Source organism: Scatophagus argus, chromosome 5, assembly GCF_020382885.2.
Source record: "Scatophagus argus isolate fScaArg1 chromosome 5, fScaArg1.pri, whole genome shotgun sequence".
NCBI lineage: Eukaryota > Metazoa > Chordata > Actinopteri > Scatophagidae > Scatophagus > Scatophagus argus.
In genome coordinates, this window is record NC_058497.1 from 17,416,803 (window position 1) to 17,437,280 (window position 20,478).

Sequence of the window (20,478 nt, forward strand, 5' to 3'; positions counted from 1 at the left end):
TAGGTTAATGCCCCAAACTCTTTTCTGTTTGGGCACATCCCTCTTTTCAACCCACCTGGTTTGTCCACAGAGAAAAAACATCATTGTTCAGTATTTATGTTTTGTACTCCAAAACATATAAACACCAGTGTAGGCTTTTGGTTTGCATTAAAGTAGATGAGATGCCACCCAGTGGTTTGGCTCTCTTAGTTGGGATGATATCCACACAGATGTGGCAAGAGCAGGGTTGGGCACTCTTACACCTGTTGTTGGTGGTGTTTTTCTCTCATGCTGAGCCGGTGTGCAGGCGAAGAGGGGAACCCGAAAACCCCCAGCTATCTAAGGATGGAGACATTATGTTAGGAGGAATTTTCTCTTTCCACAGCATCTGGAAAGATAGACAACACACCTACATGGACAAACCGCTGCCACTGCAATGCACCAGGTAAATTGTATCTTTTTAATATAAATCTATGTGAATATGAAATAAATAACTGAAATGTCCTGCTACATATTTTACATTGTACAAAACATAAAAATAGGTAAAAAAAAAAAAAAAAAAGGTGATGAAATTAATTAGAGAAATAAGAAACATATTGTGGATCAACCCCTTTCATGTACTGTGCTATTGTTTCTATTAAAAAAACACAATGTGAAATTCCAACTTTTTTAATCTGTTGGCATGAAGTTTGAATTTCAGAGGGTTCCAGTTTGCCCAGGCTATGCTCTTTGCCATTGAGGAAATAAATAACAGCACAAGTTTATTGCCTGGCATCTCTTTGGGCTATAAACTTTATGACGCCTGTGGTTCCATTGCCAGAGGTGTGAGGGTCACATTGTCCTTGATTAATGGTAATGATGTGGTAGCTGCTCCCATTGAGGCAGCATGTACCAGGTCTTCCCAAGTGCCGGCTATTATAGGAGGCACCTCTTCCTCTCCTTGCGTGGCCATAGCTACTCTCATTGGATCGTTTCATATCCCAGTGGTGAGTAAAATTGTTAAAAATCAAATTAAATTTGATTTAAACACTATTCTCTAATTTTTGAGCTGGTCATAGCAATGGCAGATTTGAAACAATTCTAGTATGCTGTGTAAATGCTTTACCTTTTATATCTTTTCTGCTTTGTTTGTTTTTTTTCTTTTAGATCAGCCACTTTGCTACTTGTGCTTGTCTCAGTGATAAAACCAAGTACCCATCCTTCCTCAGAACAATACCCAGTGACTACTACCAGAGCAGAGCTTTGGCCCAGCTGGTCAAGCACTTTGGTTGGACTTGGATTGGAGCTATTAGAACAAATGATGATTATGGCAATAAGGGCATGGCCACATTTACAGAAACTGCCCAGCAGCTGGGCATCTGCCTGGAGTACTCTGTGTCTTTCATTCGAGTAGATCCACCAGACAAAATACAAAAGATAATTGAAATTATCAAGACTTCCACTTCCAAAGTGATTGTTGCTTTCCTCTCTCACTTGGATATGGATTTGCTGATACACGAGTTGTCTCTACACAACCTGACAGGGTACCAGTGGGTAGGCACTGAGGCCTGGATATTTGATTCCCAAACTGCAGCCATGGACAAGCATCACATCCTGGATGGTGCCATAGGCCTGTCCATCCCCAAAGCACATGTCAGTGGCATGAGAGAGTTCATGTTGGATGTGAAGCCACTCAATTTTTCTGGCTATGAATTGTTTACAGAGTTTTGGGAGACTTTATTTAGCTGTAAATTCAAGTCATTAGCAGAGAATCAGAGTGAGTGTACTGGGCATGAAGATCTGACTCAGATCCAAAACAGCTTCATTGATATGTCACTCATGCCTCTCTTTTACAATGTCTATAAAGGAGTGTATGCTGTGGCCCACGCACTTCATGGTGTTCTTAACTGTAATAAAAAATGTGACAAAAAGGTGCAGCTAAATCCATTCACTGTGAGTTGAACAAGTTTATTTATAGTTTAAATAATTTATAATGAAGTACAATAGATAATAATTTAAATAATTTAAAATATTTGTCAGGTTATGATCCAGATTCATACATGTATTTTCTTCATAGATCTTAGAAAACATAAAAATGATTCAGTTCAAAACAAAGGAAGGAGATGAGGTTTATTTTAATGAGAATGGAGACCCAGCAGCAAAGTATGAAATTATAAACTGGCAGCCAACAGAAAATGGCATTGTGGACTTTGTCACAGTTGGTCTTTATGATGCATCTTTGCCAGCAGATCAACAGCTGAATCTGCAAAATAAGTCTTTAATTTGGGCACAGAACTCAGAACAGGTAAACTACCATGTGATCACTGTAATTGTTAACAATTTTTTTTGAATTTTTGAAATGCTGTTGAATGTTACTCCATCACAACATTTTGTTTTGGTTAAAAAAGTTGAACACCCATATAATATTTCTTGCTGTTATTTTGTTCACGCAGGTGCCTTTGTCAGTTTGCAGTGACAAATGTCCTCCAGGAACTCGCAAGGTTTTGCAGAAAGGAAAGCCTGTCTGCTGCTATGACTGTATAAGATGTGCAGAGGGAGAAATAAGCAACATTAAAGGTAAAGTAATATTTAATGAAAGACAAACAATAATCCAAACATTGTTATCCTTGCATGCAAATTTTAGTTTTTAGTTTAGTTTTCTTTTGTTTGTTTGTTTTGTTTTTATTTTTTTGGTCTTTTTAGTATAGCAATAGTCATTCCAAGACAGAGTTCTAACAGTTGTCGTGGTCAACACTGAGAACTGGCATAGTTTTCTAATATGACTCAAAATACATACATACATATATACACACATAAGTTCCACAGGTAATATGCAGTATTTATATTGTTCTTTTAAAATACTAGATAGGTTGTTATTACAAATTAAAGCAATGAACAAAAATGAATCAAGATGACCTATACTTTGTATTGACATTCAACTCATGCTAATAGCATATAGCTTTTATAACACAAAAAATGACAAATTTAGTGAGTAAGTTGTAATACCTGCATTAATATTTATATATATATATATTTCAGATTCTATCACCTGTGTGAGATGTGATCCTGACTTCTGGTCAAATGAGAGAAGAGATGCCTGTGCAAAGAAGGAGACAGAGTTTCTATCATATGAAGAGGTCATGGGAGCACTGCTCACTGCTGCCTCACTGTTTGGAACATGTATGACTGCTGTTGTGATATTGATTTTCTTCAGATACAGGCAGACTCCTATTGTCAGGGCCAACAACTCTGAGCTGAGCTTCCTGCTGCTCTTCTCCTTGACTCTGTGTTTCCTGTGTTCCCTGACCTTCATCGGTCGGCCCTCTGAGTGGTCCTGCATGCTGCGACACACTGCATTTGGGATCACCTTTGTCCTCTGTATGTCTTGTGTTCTGGGGAAAACAATAGTGGTGTTGATGGCCTTCAGGGCCACACTTCCAGGTAGTAAAGTGATGAAATGGTTTGGGCCTGCACAGCAGAAACTCAGTGTTCTGGGTTTCACTGTCATACAAGTTGTCATATGTGTCCTCTGGTTAACAATTTCACCTCCTTTTCCCTTTAAGAATTTTAAGACCTTCAAGGACAAAATCATCTTAGAGTGCGCTCTGGGCTCAGCTGTAGGCTTTTGGGCTGTGCTTGGATACATCGGACTTCTGGCCATGTTATGTTTTATTCTTGCTTTTCTTGCTCGTAAACTGCCTGATAATTTCAATGAAGCTAAGTTTATCACCTTTAGCATGCTGATATTCTGTGCTGTATGGATCACTTTTATCCCAGCGTATGTCAGCTCTCCTGGGAAGTTCAGTGTTGCTGTGGAGATATTTGCTATTCTGGCTTCAAGTTTTGGGCTGCTGATTTGTATTTTTATTCCAAAATGTTATATCATCTTAATGAAACCAGAGAAGAATACGAAAAAGAACATGATGGGGAAGGGGGCACCAAAATCTTCTTGAAGGGAAGGGAATAATATGGTGGCAAAAGCATTCTCACGCACATAACCATATCAATCACAAATATTATGCATTTAGATTTGATTCAAGATTATCTTTAAAAACTTAATGCAGTTTGTAAAATTATAATCAAAGAATAAAATCCTTTGTTTCACAGGCTAAACTTTTGTTCTGTTCTGTTTATTGTCTTCTGAGGAGTTCAACCATGACAACTTCCCCCTTCTTCTTAAAGGTTTTGTAGCAGTGATGAGTCAGATTTTTCATGGTTTACGTGGCTGTCCATGGCTTAAAAATTACACAATACACACACTGATTGGTCTCCCACTAAAGTTTTCAGCTGGGGCCCTTTTTGTCACTCAGCTTGTCTCCTTGCCCCCTGAACCCTTGTCACCTGCTTCTTCCAACTTAGCATGGAAGAAGGAGGTTATTAACCTGACATTCTGTCAAGTATCTGTTTAAGTATCAAGATCTGCCTGATGTGTTAGATTAGTTAGATTAAAACCCTTTCGCTGCCCCCACATAAGCCCTAATAATGTGCTATTGACTTATTCCCTGGAGCACATCTGCCAGCTAGTTGTCTTTTTAACCTCTCCAAAAATGAACAGGAGTCTATGGAGAGGCATATAGCGGCAGGGATCTTCTGTCCTGCCTTCTTTACATTGGTGTCGCATTTTTCTTTGTGGCCAAAAAAAGACAAGATGTTACGTCCATGCATTGACTTTCAGGACTTGAATAGCATCATTGTTAAAAGAAAATAACCACCTCTGCTAATAAGTACAGCATTTGAGCCTTTTCAGGGAGTGATCATATTCACTAAACTCGACTTATGTAACGCATACCATCTAGTCCGAGAGAGTGACGAATGGAAAACAGCTTTCAACACCCAGCTAGACATTTTGAACACCTGGTAATGCTATTTGGACTAAGGAACGCTCATGAACAATGTGCTCCAAGACATCCTCAGCAGGGTCGCTTTTGTCTGTTTAGATTATTTTAGATTATAGAAAATCCTGGAGTGTCAGATTCAGACTCAGGAAGGACTCAGATACAGATACTCAGATACAAGGGTACATAACGAACTGGCACGGAATTAAGACCGATACTGGCACGAAGACGAACAAAGATAGTCAGGAAGACAATGACACGTGTCACAGGTAACAGACAAAGTGAAACAAGAAACTCAGAGCAAAGACATGTCTACGAGGCATGAGATGTGTCATTTGTGGCCCCAGAACTAAAAGGCCAAATAACTTTAATTTTCTCATCTTTACATCACATTCATCAATGATTTTTCATTGTTTAAATTTCAATTATAAGCTCAAGTATTCACTGCACATTCTTAATATTAACATAATATCTTACTATTTTGTCCACCAAACAAAAAAAATCTATGTCTGACAAAACTAAACAGTTAAGATATTCAAAATAGGTTAATGCCCCAAACTCTTTTCTGTTTGGGCACATCCCTCTTTTCAACCCACCTGGTATGTCCACAGAGAAAAAAACATCAATGTTCAGTATTTATGTCTTGTACTCCAAAACATATAAACACCAGTGTAGGCTTTTGGTTTGCATTAAAGTAGATGAGATGCCACCCAGTGGTTTTGCTCTCTTAGTTGGGATGATATCCACACAGATGTGGCAAGAGCAGGGTTGGGCACTCTTACACCTGTTGTTGGTGGTGTTTTTCTCTCATGCTGAGGAGCCGGTGTGCAGGCGAAGAGGGGAACCCGAAAACCCCCAGCTATCTAAGGATGGAGACATTATGTTAGGAGGAATTTTCTCTTTCCACAGCAAGTGGACAGACAGACAGCACACCTACATGGACAAACCGCTGCCGCTACAATGCACCAGGTAAATTGCACTGTAAATCCATTCTAAGATTTCAGGTATCTACAGAGGAAGTGTGTATAGATACAAAATAGGTACAAAAAATGTTACTGAACTGAACTAGTCGTGCGGATTAACACCATCAAATGTTTTAATTTATACTCCCATTGTTTCTATGTCAAGTTTGATTGCCTTTAAACTATCTACAAGAAAAAGAAAAACTGACTATTCTTAAAGGATAATCTTGTTGAATAAATCAATAAAATGCTTTAATTTGCTATGTTACTGTCTGCATCAAGTTTGAATTTCAGAGGGTTCCAATATGCCCAGGCTATGCTCTTTGCCATAGAGGAGATTAATAACAGCACAGATCTACTACCTGGCATATCTTTGGGTTATAAGATCCATGATGCCTGTGCCTCTATTGCCAGTGGTGTGAGGGTCTCACTGGCCTTGATTAATGGCAATGAAGTGGCATCTGCAACTACTCAGGCAGCATGTACCAGACCTGCCCAAGTGCAGGCTATTATGGGAGAGACCTCATCCTCTCCTTGCATGGCTATAGCTACTGTCATCGGACCCTTTCATATTCCAATGGTGGGTAAAATTGATAAATGTTAAATTATATTTGTATATTTATTCTGTTTTTATTAATGCTTGTCATTAAAAAAGTTTTAAAAGAAGTTTAGTGTGTTATGTAAATCCTTAATATCTTTTGTAAGGATATCATTATGCTTTTTTCTTTCAGATGAGCCACTTTGCGACGTGTGCTTGTCTCAGTGATAAAACCAAGTACCCATCCTTCCTCAGAACAATACCCAGTGACTACTACCAGAGCAGAGCCCTGGCCCAGTTGGTCAAGCACTTTGGCTGGACTTGGGTTGGAGCTATTAGAACAAATGATGACTATGGCAATCAGGGCATGGCCACGTTTATAAAAACTGCCCAGCAGCTGGGCATCTGTCTGGAGTACTCTGTGTCTGTCTTTAGAACAGATCCACCAGACAAAATACAAAAGATTGTTGACATTATCAAGTCATCCACTTCCAAGGTGATTGTTGCTTTCCTCTCACCCACAGAGTTGTATTTGATAATACATGAGTTGTCTCAATACAACATGACAGGGTACCAGTGGGTAGGCACTGAGGCCTGGATCTTTGATTCCCAAACTGCAGCCATGGATAAGCACCACATTCTGGATGGTGCCATAGGCCTGTCCATCCCCAAAGCACATGTCAGTGGCATGAGAGAGTTCATGTTGGATGTGAAGCCACTCAATTCGTCGAGGAATGAACTGTTTACAGAGTTTTGGGAGACTTTATTTAGCTGCAAGTTCAAGCAGTCAAAGCCATCAGCAGAGAATCAGAGTGAGTGTACTGGACATGAAGATGTGACTGGAGTTAAAAACAGCTTCACTGACATGTCACTCATGCCTATCTTTTACAATGTCTATAAAGGAGTGTATGCTGTGGCCCACGCACTTCATAATATTCTTAACTGTAATAGAAAATGTGACAAAAAGGTGCAGCTAGATTCATTCACTGTGAGTTGAACACAAAACATTTATAGTTTTTCCACTGACTTGTATTAACAAAGAAAATGGTATAAATTTTAAAAAATATATATCATAGTATATTATGCTGTGGAGAAAACATGCCTACAAATTGTTTGTCAGTTAATGATCTACACAGATATCGCATATCTTTTTAGATTCTAGACCACATTAAAAAAAGTCATTTCAAAACAAAGGAAGGAGATGAGGTTTACTTCGATGAGAATGGAGACCCAGCAGCAAAGTATGAAATTATAAACTGGCAGCCAACAGAAAATGGCATCGTGGACTTTGTTACAGTTGGTCTTTATGATGCATCTTTACCAGCAGACCAACAACTGAATCTGCAAAATAAGTCTTTAATTTGGGCCCAAAACTCACAACAGGTAAACTACCATCAATTGTTAATGATAGTCTGTATGAACTTTTTTTTTTATCATATAAACTATATTTTTATTGTTACTGCATCATAATGTTTGATTTTGATTAAATGTTAATTACAGATGCTGGTAAAAACAGTGCTTTGTCAAAGTGAATGTGCATACAGTTTGTCTCACTGTCATGTTGTTTACGCAGGTGCCTTTGTCAGTTTGCAGTACGAAATGTCCCCAAGGAACTCGCAAAGTTCTGCGGAAGGGAAAGCCTATCTGCTGCTATGACTGCATCAGATGTGCAGAGGGAGAAATTAGCAACATTACAGGTGTAGTAATATGTCATGCAAGACATAAAAAAAGTTATGTTTACATGCAAACTTTGAAAAAGTCTGTACAGCAACCCAGAAGTCAAATCATTCATCAAAAATCAGCCTATCACACACTATATATCCTAAACAAATAATGATATTTAAACCTGTAAAATCTTCAGAAATGTATGCTCAGTCTAACGAAAGTATATTAAGGTAAAGCTTCAATGGGAATTATGTATGTAACACTATGGTACTTCATTGTTCATATAAAGAGTGGGACAGTCTGTGTTGTTTTCTGCACATACTGGCTCCCCAGCTGGTCATATCCATAGTAGAGTGCTGAAAATTATTTCTCCACGTAAAACAAAAAAAAAAAAAAAAAAAAAAAGAAAAGAAAAATGTGCTTTCCTTTGGAAATTAAATGACAAAAGTCATTCAATCCAATGAGCTGAGGAGCATCTCAAACATCAAATTCTTTGTCTGATTTCAAGAGATTCATTCGTGATTTATTTAATCTTGTGAGATTATTGTAACTCGTGGTATTCAGGGATGAGCCAAAGAAACATTTATCGCACCTTCACCTATCAAAATGCAGCAAATACTAGAAGACAAGATCACAGCAACTCTGACCTGTCTTTGTTGGTTGTCAGTCAGTTTAAAAATTTATTTTAAGTTTTTACTGATTACCTTAAAAGCACTTCAAGGTTTAGCATTGTCTTACATTGATAGATTGCTTCCCTTATGAGCCTAAGCACAGTCTCAGAACCTCAGTCCTAAACATTTAATTCTGATTAAGGGCAGTGTAACTTTATTTTGAAAACTGCCTAAATAAAGTTTATGATTATATGATTATCCACTTCTTATCTGGTAAGTCAGTCTTGCAATCACACAAAAAATGCATGTATAACATAGGCAAAAAACAAGACAAACCTACTGAGCAAATTTAACACCAGCTTCAAAATTATTTTTCAGACTCTATCACTTGTGTGCAATGCCACCCTGACTTCTGGTCAAATGAGAGAAGAGATGCCTGTATAAAGAAGGAAGAAGAGTGTCTCTCATATGAAGAAATTATGGGAGCACTGCTCACTGCTGCGTCTCTATTTGGAACATGCATGACTGCTGTTGTCATTGTCATTTTCTTCACACACAGGACGACTCCTATTGTCAGGGCCAACAACTCTGAGCTGAGCTTCCTGCTGCTCTTCTCCTTGACTCTGTGTTTCCTGTGTTCCCTGACCTTCATCGGTCGGCCCTCTGAGTGGTCCTGCATGCTGCGACACACAGCATTTGGGATCACCTTTGTCCTCTGTATCTCTTGTGTTCTGGGGAAAACAATAGTGGTGTTGATGGCCTTCAGGGCCACACTTCCAGGTAGTAATGTGATGAAATGGTTTGGGCCTGCACAGCAGAAACTCAGTGTTCTGGGTTTCACTTTTGTACAAGTTGTCATATGTGTCCTCTGGTTAACAATTTCTCCTCCGTTTCCACTGAAAAATTTCAAAGAATCCAACCATAAAATCATCTTAGAGTGCGCTCTGGGCTCAGTTGTAGGCTTTTGGGCTGTGCTTGGATACATCGGACTTCTGGCCATGTTATGTTTTTTTCTCGCTTTTCTGGCTCGTAAACTGCCTGATAACTTCAATGAAGCCAAATTTATCACCTTTAGCATGCTGATATTCTGTGCAGTGTGGATCACTTTTATCCCAGCGTATGTCAGCTCTCCTGGGAAGTTCAGTGTTGCTGTGGAGATATTTGCAATTCTGGCTTCAAGTTTTGGACTGCTGATTTGTATTTTTATTCCAAAATGTTATATTATCTTACTGAAACCGGAGAAGAATACGAAAAGGAACATAATGGGGAAAGGGGCACCAAAAGCATTATGAAAACTTAAAATATGTTGGGTAACACTTTCTGGTATCATGGTAAGTTTTTACACAATAAATTGCTTAGCAGACTGTGAAGTTGACATCCATCTTCATTTCATTTAGACTTGCCTTGTACTGCTTTGAAATTTTTCAGTGGTATAGAGTATAATTTTATGTATGACATAACATATTGAAATGACAGAATTTAATGCAATGTTATACACAGAGATCTCAAGGAATACACAAATAAACTTGCAGTCCTAATCTAGAATACTTTGTCAAATCCCTTAATGTTAATACAGTTTATAAACCATGATCAACTAATAAAATCAGAATTTTCATATATTTTTTGTTCGTTAATTTTAAATTAACTTCAGTTCAATTTTGATCAGATCAGAAAACCCTTCAAAGCATGTTATAAAACTAATTGGCCTGGCCTGAAAAGCAGAACAGAGTAGAGCTATACCATCGTCAAGGCTGCTCCTTTTGGTTCTGTTAATTGCGACAGGAGACTGTTTGTGGAGTGTAAGGTACAGGTTAAAGATAGCAGCTTTGTCATTGGAGGCATCTTTTGATTTCTCATGGGGGAAGATTATGTTAATTTTAAGATTTCAGACAGTTCCAGAAGTATGGAAAATCAGTTTCACTGCCATCAGCCATAATAGACTCAGCAAAATAAATAAATGTGTGCTACCTGCTCATCTTCAAACATCAGACGGACAGAAAGTTAGCAATTAGCTGGTGAACACAGAAAAGCATTTCACGGCTAAACAGTTAATGGAGGCCACAACAGACCTAAAACTTAGATCAGTATTGAACTGGCCTTCAGACTCCAAACAAATGCTGATATTGCTCTGTGTCTCCTTGATGTGTAAACAAGCAGACACACATCAAGATAACATAATCAAACTAAAAAATAAGATTAAAGAAAAAAAGATTAAAGATCAATAATTTTTAAATAGCAAGGGGCTGAAAACTGTAGCCAGAGCAGAAGTGACAAAAAGTGTAATTCCTTGAATGGCCACTTGAGGCTGGCTCCAAGTGTGAGTCATTTGCCTTAAATAAACATGTTTACAGCCTGGAACAAAAAGCAGTTTTGGTGTCAACAGATATTTTCTCTATTCTTGACATATCTTCACTATGCTCACTTCACTATGTAATTCAACATCAGTCCAAGGCTCTGATGTGACTGATGAATGCCGGCATCAGTACCAATTTAAGTTAGCCTAAAGGCTGAACTGAACATGAACATACAGACAGACACAACCTTAGTGCCTGCTGTTGCTCACCAGGTCACAGCTGAGCAGCTGGATGGCAAGGTATTCTGGTTGTTTGGGACAAATAAGGCTGCGGTCACATTTGTGTGATTAAACTGAAGAATACAAATGATCCTGCGATCAAAACTTGTGTGAATGACAATGTGCAAATGTGCTTCACTTTCTTGATAGCTTGAGCTAGGCAGATGTGTTTCAGTAACTTCATTTGACTCCATCTGAGTCCCCCCCCCCCCCCCCCCCCCTTTGCCCATTTTTGGATGAGAAGTGAGGCAGAGTCAGGCACTGCCAAGATGGCAGCAGCTGGATCCGCCCACGCCGAGCTTCAAAGTGAACATCTATATCTGACGTTGCAGTGATTCCACTCTCTATCGTACAGATTATGATAAATACCCGTGCAAACCTTTCATTACCTCTGAGGGAATCTGTAATGCCACCCAGTGGTTTACCTCTCTCAGCCTGTATGATGTCCACGCAGAGGTGGCCAGAGCAGGGTTGGGCACTCTTGCAGCTGTTGTTAGCAGCATCTGTCTCTCAGGCTGAGGAGCCGGTGTGCAGTCGGAGAGGTGATCTGGTCAATCCCCAGCTATCTAAGGATGGAGACATTATGCTGGGGGGAATCTTCACTTTCCATGGCAGCTGGATAAACAGACAAGAAACGTACCTGTACAAACCACTGCCACTACAATGCACCAGGTAAATTAAAGCATAGATATATATTTAGATCTGCAATGTCTCAGAGAAAGCAACATGGTATAAAATTAAAATAGTAATAAAATAGAACTGACTAGGAAAATGTTTTGTTTGTTTGTTTGTTTCTTGTAACATGCAATACCACAAAATGCATTTAGTTACAATGTTAATGTTTCCATTTGAAGAATAAACTTGTTTTGATTTCAACAAATATAACTGTCCTCGTCAAGTTTGAATTTCAGAGGGTTCCAGTACGCCCAGGCTATGCTTTTTGCCATAGAGGAGATTAATAACAGCACAGTTCTGCTGCCTGGCATCTCTTTGGGATATAAAGTCTACGATTTCTGTAGCTCTGTTGTCAGAGGAGTGAGGGTTGCACTGGCCTCAGTGAATAGTAATGAAATGGTATTTGCGCCCTCTGAGGAACCATGTACTCGACCTGCCGAAGTGCAGGCTCTTTTGGGAGTGACCTCTTCCTCTCCTTGCATGGCTATAGCTACGGTCATTGGACCCTTTCATATCCCACTGGTGAGTAAAAATTATAACAATGAATTTATAAGATTTGAGGCAAAATACAATTCTGTAATTCTTGTAGTGAATCATAGCAAATGGTGTTTTAAAACAACTGTAGTTTTATATGTAAATCTGTGATATACATATTCATCCTTGGATGTAATTTTGTTTTCTTTTAGATCAGCCACTTTGCTACTTGTGCTTGTCTCAGTGATAAAACCAAGTACCCATCCTTCCTCAGAACAATACCCAGTGACTACTACCAGAGCAGAGCCCTGGCCCAGTTGGTCAAGCACTTTGGTTGGACTTGGGTTGGAGCTATTAGAACAAATGATGATTATGGCAATAAGGGCATGGCCACATTTACAGAAACTGCCCAGCAGCTGGGCATCTGTATGGAGTACTCTGTGCCCTTCTTTAGAACAGATCCACCAGACAAAATACAAAAGATCGTTGATATTATCAAGGCCTCCACTTCCAAAGTGATTGTTGGTTTTCTTGCCAACATGGACATGGATGTGCTCATACATGTGTTATCTCAACACAACCTGACTGGATACCAGTGGGTAGGCAGTGAGGGCTGGATTGTTGATTCCCAAACTGCAGCCATGAATAGACATCACATTCTGGATGGTGCCATAGGCCTGTCCATCCCCAAAGCACATGTCAGTGGCATGCGAGAGTTCATGTTGAATGTGAAGCCACTCAATTCATCTAGTAATGAATTGTTTGCACAATTTTGGGAGAAATTATTTAGCTGTAAGTTCAAGCAATTAAAGACATCAGCAGAGAATCAGAGTGAGTGTACTGGACATGAAGATTTGACTGGAGTGCAAAACAGCTTCACTGACATGTCGCTCATGCCTATCTTTTACAATGTCTATAAAGGAGTTTATGCTGTGGCCCACGCACTTCACACTGTTCTCAACTGTAATAAAACATGTGACAAAAAGGTGCAGCTAGATCCATTAATGGTGAGTTGAACACACCAGACTTACTTTCTTATAACAGTAACAAAGAAATGTTTTTGGGAACAAGAGCATGCTGGCAGTAGAATTAAAATATGTCAGCTAATGATCTACACTGGCGTACATCCTTTTAGATTTTACAGCACATAAGAAAGACTCGCTTCACAACAAAGGAAGGAGATGAGGTTTACTTTGATGAGAATGGAGACCCAGCAGCAAAGTATGAAATTATAAACTGGCAGCCAAGAGAAAATGGCATCGTGGACTTTGTCACAGTTGGTCTTTATGATGCGTCTTTACCTGCAGATCAACAGCTGAATCTGCAAAATAAGTCTTTAATTTGGGCACAGAACTCACATCAGGTGAAGTATCATGTGGTCTCTGCAACTGGTAAAAAATTTGAATTGTTACAAGTTATTTAATATTGTGACTATATTGTCACTTTTGGTCTCAGTGTCACTGAAGTAACAGTACATGTGTTCAATAACAACACCTTGTCAAAGCGAGTGCATACATAATTTGTCTCACTGTCATTTTCTTTATGCAGGTGCCTTTGTCAGTCTGCAGTGAGAAATGTCCCCCAGGAACTCGCAAGGTTCTGCAGAAAGGAAAGCCTGTCTGCTGCTATGACTGTATAAGATGTGCGGAGGGAGAAATAAGCAACATTACAGGTGTAGTAATACCTAATGTAAGACACAACAGTCATATTCACATGCCTTTCAAATGTAAAAAACGATTTTTCATGTAAATTTGAAAGCAACATTATTTGTGGAGTTCTTGTAGGTTGTGATTGTGTACATTAGTATGTGACATATCCCAAACACAAAGATCAGTCTGAAGTTAGGCACATGAATTTATGCAGTCATGGAAATGAATATAAAGATCATAGCCCTAATGTGAACATGTACGTACATTTAGATCAAGTTTGATGTCATAGTTTATAGGAGCAATGAGAAAATTCTTGGCATCATTCTCATACTTCTGGTTTAACATCCACGGCAGGAGAAAGGAGGGGTAGTTGTAGTGTGTCAGCATTGTCAGAAGTGTGTTATTTGATATACCCTTAACGATTAATTATAAAATAAAATTTTCAGGTAAAGATAAAAATCATTGATGATGATATCTTGTAGCTGTCAACTCAAAAAGAAAAGATATACATGTCTTAAGCAACACCTGCTTTTATGTTTTTTTCAGATTCTATCACCTGTGTGCGATGCCACCCTGAGTTCTGGTCAAATGAGAGAAGAGATGCCTGTGTAAAGAAGGAGGCAGAGTTTTTATCATATGAAGAGGTCATGGGAGCACTGCTCACTGCTGCCTCCCTGTTTGGAACTTGTATGACTGTTGTTGTAGCATTCATTTTCTTCAGATACAGGACGACTCCTGTTGTCAGGGCCAACAACTCTGAGCTGAGCTTCCTGCTGCTCTTCTCCTTGACTCTGTGTTTCCTGTGTTCTCTGACCTTCATCGGCCAGCCCTCTGAGTGGTCCTGCATGCTGCGACACACTGCATTTGGCATCACCTTTGTCCTCTGTATCTCTTGTGTTCTGGGGAAAACAATAGTGGTGTTGATGGCCTTCAGGGCCACACTTCCAGGTAGTAATGTGATGAAATGGTTTGGGCCTGCACAACAGAAACTCAGTGTTCTGGGTTTCACTCTTATACAAGTTGTCATATGTGTCCTCTGGTTAACAATTTCTCCTCCTTTTCCCTTTAATAATTTTAAGACGTTCAAGGACAAAATCATCTTAGAGTGCGCTCTGGGCTCAGCTGTAGGCTTTTGGGCTGTGCTTGGGTACATCGGACTTCTGGCCATGTTGTGTTTTATTCTCGCTTTTCTGGCTCGTAAACTGCCTGACAATTTCAACGAAGCCAAATTTATCACCTTTAGCATGCTGATATTCTGTGCAGTATGGGTCACTTTTATCCCAGCGTATGTCAGCTCTCCTGGGAAGTTCAGTGTTGCTGTGGAGATATTTGCTATTCTGGCTTCAAGTTTTGGACTGCTGATTTGTATTTTTATTCCAAAATGTTATATCATCTTACTGAAACCGGAGAAGAATACAAAAAAGAATATGATGGGGAAGGGGGCACCAAAACCATTGTGAAAACTTAAACTCATGTGGTGGCAAAGACATTGCAGTACACTATATTCTTTTCTTAATAAATTGTTCGCCAGACTGTCAAGTTGACATCCATCTTTATTTCACTGAAGACTCACATTGCAGTAATGTTTCCACTGTATATAATTTCATTTGTGATGCAGCATATTACGATGAAATCATTTGACAAATGTAACATGCAATCATACTGATCATCTTTTAATGGTAAATTTTCACACATCTGCGTGTGGCCTGACCATTGGCAGACAATTGGGATTCAGTGTCTTGCTTTAAGACACTTAAAACCTTTTCACACCGGACCACAAGCCCAGTAGCACTGACCAATATTTGGCTTTTGACACTGGACGAAGAACCCTGTAACACTGACTAATATTTAACATTTGTGTTCATATGGAAAGGATCCAAACAGCATTCATTCCTCGGTCAAATAAATCTTCTGTCATGTGTATTTATTGGCTCCAGCGTCTTGAACTTCTGGATGTTGGTGCGTATAGTTTTTCATTCATCTCTAGCGATGGCAAAGCTGTCTATTGGCAACAGGAAAGGTCTCAACCATCTATTCTTAGGCCAGTTTGCCCATGTAAATCAACTTTGATCACTTTTCCTTGTTAATGAAGGTGTTTAAAGTTGATAATTGACCAAACTTTTGGTCATATCTTTGAAATAATCCCATGGTCAGCACCCCAAGTAATGGATGAACATGTAGAACGCAATTTGTGTGGATAAACTAAAAATGTTAGCTTTACAGTGAGTTTGAAATCAACACCTTCTCCTTCCCTCAAGCGTAAGCGTGAATAATATGATATGTCTGTGAACACAGCACTAGCTTAGCCTGTAACCTCTATTAGATTAGTAGCTTTGAGCGAGACGGCTCTTTTTCAGTATCTCAACTTCATTCAACTTCTCTGAACCACCTCTTCACCTTTCTGGCCTTGATTGGATTAGCCAGAAGTTAGGCGGAGTCAGGCACTGCCAAGATGGACGTAGGTGGAACCGTCCACATCGAGATCTACAAGGACTCTTCAGAAACCTGTGAGTGACGTTACAGTGGCTCCGTCCCCTATTTGTAACACAGTGATAAATATAAGTGCAAGCCTTTCATTACTTTGAGGGAACCTGTAAGGCCAGCCAGTGGTTTAACTCTTTCAGTCATTATGATGTCCTCACTGAGTTGGCTGGAGCAGGGTTGGGCTCTCATACAACTGTTGCTGGTGGTGTCTATCTCCCAGGCCGAGGAGAAGGTGTGCAGGCAGATAGGGGATCCAGAGAATGCGCAGCTATCTAAGGATGGTGATATTATGTTGGGCGGAATCTTCTCTTTCCACAGCAGCTGGATAAACAGACAGGTTACCTACATGCACAAACCACTACCATTACAATGCACTAGGTAATTTAATTATTATTACTACCATAAAAAACATTTATTTAGAAAATGTTCTTGAACAGAGTATTAAAATTTGTTCCAGTACAATACCATTAAATGCATTTAGTTCGTATGATGCTGTGTGTGTTTCAACAAAACCTGGTTGTAATTTCAACATTTCAACTGTCCTTATCAAGTTTGAATTTCAGAGGGTTCCAGTTTGCCCAGGCTATGCTTTTTGCCATAGAAGAAATTAATAACAGCACAGACCTGCTGCCTGGCATCTCTTTGGGATATAAAATTCATGATATCTGTGGCTCTATTGCAAGAGGTGTGAGGGTCACACTGGCCTTGGCAAATGGTGATCAAGTGGGATCTGCACCCAGTGAGGCACCATGTACTCGACCTGCCCAAGTGCAGGCCATTATGGCAGCAATCTCTTCCTCTCCTTGCATGGCAATAGCTACTGTCATTGGATCTTTTCATATACCATTGGTGGGTAGGAATGGAAAAAAGAAATGACATTTGTGAAAAATAATCCTTCTTCCGTAAAAAAGGTTTTACAAAAATTGTAGTGCGTTATGAAAATCTGTAATATACATTTTTGGCTGAGGATATCTATTTTCTTCTTTTAGATCAGCCACTTTGCTACTTGTGCTTGTCTCAGTGATAAAACCAAGTACCCATCCTTCCTCAGAACAATACCCAGTGACTACTACCAGAGCAGAGCCCTGGCCCAGTTGGTCAAGCACTTTGGTTGGACTTGGATTGGAGCAATTAGAACAAATGATGATTATGGCAATAATGGCATGGCCACGTTTACAGAAGCCGCCCAGCAGCTGGGCATCTGTCTGGAGTACTCTGTGTCTTTCTTTAGAACAGATCCACCAGACAAAATACAAAAGATAATTGACATTATTAAGGCCTCCACTTCCAATGTGATTGTTGCTTTTCTCACCAGCATGGACATGGATGTGCTCATAGATGTGTTATCTCAACACAACCTGACTGGATACCAGTGGGTAGGCAGTGAGGGCTGGATTGTTGATTCCCAAACTGTAGCCATGAATAGACATCACATTCTGGATGGTGCCATAGGCCTGTCCATCCCCGAAGCACATGTCAGTGGCATGAGAGAGTTCATGTTGGATGTGAAGCCACTCAGTTCATCAAGTAATGAATTGTTTGCACAATTTTGGGAGAAATTATTTAGATGTAAGTTCAAACGTTCAAATTCATCAGCAGAGAATCAGAGTGAGTGTACTGGACAAGAAGATGTGACTGGAGTGCAAAACAGCTTCACTGATATGTCGCTCATGCCTATCTTTTACAATGTCTATAAAGGAGTTTATGCTGTGGCCCACGCACTTCATGCCATTCTCAACTGTAATAAAACATGTGACAAAAATATGCTGCTGGATCCACTAACAGTGAGTTGATGACCATATATTTATAGGTTTTACATTCAGGAAGAATGACAAAAAGTGGAGTAAATTTTGGAGAAATGTTGTAGTCTATCATTCATGCTGTTGAGACAACAGATCTAAAAATATGTCAGCTAAAGATCTACACTGATGTATTTTCTTTCAGATTTTACAGCACATAAGAAAGATTCAGTTCAAAACAAAGGAAGGAGATGAAGTTTACTTTGATGAGAATGGAGACCCAGCAGCAAAGTATGAAATTATAAACTGGCAGCCAACAGAAAATGGCATTGTGGACTTTGTTACAGTTGGTTTTTATGATGCGTCTTTGTCAGCAGATAAACAGCTGAATCTGCAAAATAAATCTTTAATTTGGGCACAGAACTCACATCAGGTAAACTATGATGTGGTCACTGCAAATGCTAGATACAATCTATTTGAATTCTTACAGTGTAAGTTACTGAATATTACATTTAGTGTATTGTCACTTTTAGTCTTGATGTCTTTCAAGTAACAATAGATGCATGCAATGACAACACCTTTTCAAAATGAATACTCATATATTTTGTTCATGCAGGTGCCTTTGTCAGTTTGCAACAAGAAATGTCCCCCAGGAACTCGCAAGGTTCTGCAGAAAGGAAAGCCTGTCTGCTGCTATGACTGTATAAGATGTGCAGAGGGAGAAATAAGCAACATTACAGGTGAAGGAACATTTCATTCAAGAGAAAACAAAAATTTAGAAACTGCCATGTTCACAGTGTATAAAAAATGGCAGATTTTTATTTAATTTCAAAAGCAATTTCTATGGGTAGCAAGTATACATTTTTTTTCAGGAAAAGGAAAATCTGTATCATTCCATGAAAAATCAGTACCCAAATAAATAGTGATACATCAACCTGAAATCAGGTGCATACATTTATGCATTCATGGAAATGCATAGCAAGGATAATGATTTCTGTTATTTTTCCAGATTCTATCACCTGTGTGCGATGCCACCCTGACTTCTGGTCAAATGAGAGAAGAGATGCCTGTGTAAAGAAGGAGGCAGAGTTTCTATCATATGAAGAGGTCATGGGAGCACTGCTCACTGCTGCCTCACTGTTTGGAACATGTATGACTGCTGTTGTAGCTTTCATTTTCTTCACACACAGGACGACTCCTGTTGTCAGGGCCAACAACTCTGAGCTGAGCTTCCTGCTGCTCTTCTCCTTGACTCTGTGTTTCCTGTGTTCCCTGACCTTCATCGGTCGGCCCTCTGAGTGGTCCTGCATGCTGCGACACACTGCATTTGGGATCACCTTTGTCCTCTGTATCTCTTGTGTTCTGGGGAAAACAATAGTGGTGTTGATGGCCTTCAGGGCCACACTTCCAGGTAGTAATGTGATGAAATGGTTTGGGCCTGCACAGCAGAGACTCAGTGTTCTGGGTTTCACTGTCATACAAGTTGTCATATGTGTCCTCTGGTTAACAATTTCTCCTCCTTTTCCCTTTAATAATTTTAAGACGTTCAAGGACAAAATCATCTTAGAGTGCGCTCTGGGCTCAGTTGTAGGCTTTTGGGCTGTGCTTGGGTACATCGGACTTCTGGCCATGTTGTGTTTTATTCTCGCTTTTCTGGCTCGGAAACTGCCTGATAATTTCAATGAAGCCAAATTTATCACCTTTAGCATGCTGATATTCTGTGCAGTATGGATCACTTTTATCCCAGCGTATGTCAGCTCTCCTGGGAAGTTCAGTGTTGCTGTGGAGATATTTGCTATTCTTGCTTCAAGTTTTGGGCTGCTGATTTGTATTTTTATTCCAAAATGTTATATTATCTTACTGAAACCAGAGAAGAATACAAAAAAGAATATGATGGGAAAGAGGGCACCAAAACCATTGTGAGAAGTCCAAACAAATACACAAGCCCATTATCTAACTCCTTAGTGATTTCATAACATTTAATGATGTTTATGAAATTGCAGTAAAATGATAAAATCCATAGTTTCACACACCACCTTTGGCTTAATTTGTTTGGTTTCCCTTAGATTTCTGAGATTTCAGCTTTGATAATTTCCCACTGCTGTTGAATGTGTATAAATCTGCCATGACTTCTACGGCTGATTGGACTGGCCTGAAGAGCAAAGCAGGACAATGCTATTTTAGAGGTGGCTCCAATTTGTGTTATATATCCTGATAGTTTGAATGGAGCTTAGGATGCAGTACATATCAAAAGTTTTCTCCCCCTTTGATGTTTCCTCTTTTTATTGCTGTTATAAATGGATTTGTGGTCAAAAG

At 39.4% G+C, this 20,478-nt stretch overlaps 4 protein-coding genes across 4 annotated transcripts; all 4 read left to right on the top strand.

The window, feature by feature from the left end:
• The first annotated feature begins 377 nt into the window (after positions 1 to 377).
• On the top strand, positions 378 to 4,157 carry LOC124059858 (extracellular calcium-sensing receptor-like). Its single transcript, XM_046390238.1, has 6 exons — positions 378 to 424; positions 668 to 965; positions 1,126 to 1,911; positions 2,036 to 2,263; positions 2,412 to 2,535; positions 2,998 to 4,157. Exons 1-6 carry the CDS (start codon positions 393 to 395, stop codon positions 3,909 to 3,911), a joined length of 2,382 nt encoding a protein of 793 aa, XP_046246194.1. The 5' UTR covers positions 378 to 392; the 3' UTR covers positions 3,912 to 4,157.
• Positions 4,158 to 5,530: 1,373 nt separating this feature from the next.
• Positions 5,531 to 10,020, top strand: LOC124058939 (extracellular calcium-sensing receptor-like). The gene is made up of 6 exons (XM_046388578.1): positions 5,531 to 5,762; positions 6,038 to 6,335; positions 6,487 to 7,281; positions 7,449 to 7,676; positions 7,867 to 7,990; positions 8,948 to 10,020. The coding sequence occupies exons 1-6, from the start codon at positions 5,545 to 5,547 to the stop codon at positions 9,859 to 9,861; spliced, it is 2,577 nt and encodes an 858-aa protein (XP_046244534.1). The 5' UTR covers positions 5,531 to 5,544; the 3' UTR covers positions 9,862 to 10,020.
• Positions 10,021 to 11,575: 1,555 nt separating this feature from the next.
• Positions 11,576 to 15,491, top strand: LOC124059801 (extracellular calcium-sensing receptor-like). Its single transcript, XM_046390174.1, has 6 exons — positions 11,576 to 11,813; positions 12,041 to 12,338; positions 12,503 to 13,297; positions 13,426 to 13,653; positions 13,839 to 13,962; positions 14,486 to 15,491. The coding sequence occupies exons 1-6, from the start codon at positions 11,581 to 11,583 to the stop codon at positions 15,397 to 15,399; spliced, it is 2,592 nt and encodes an 863-aa protein (XP_046246130.1). The 5' UTR covers positions 11,576 to 11,580; the 3' UTR covers positions 15,400 to 15,491.
• Positions 15,492 to 16,661: 1,170 nt separating this feature from the next.
• On the top strand, positions 16,662 to 20,478 carry LOC124059802 (extracellular calcium-sensing receptor-like). The gene is made up of 6 exons (XM_046390175.1): positions 16,662 to 16,801; positions 16,975 to 17,272; positions 17,413 to 18,207; positions 18,368 to 18,595; positions 18,779 to 18,902; positions 19,172 to 20,478. Exons 1-6 carry the CDS (start codon positions 16,713 to 16,715, stop codon positions 20,083 to 20,085), a joined length of 2,448 nt encoding a protein of 815 aa, XP_046246131.1. The 5' UTR covers positions 16,662 to 16,712; the 3' UTR covers positions 20,086 to 20,478.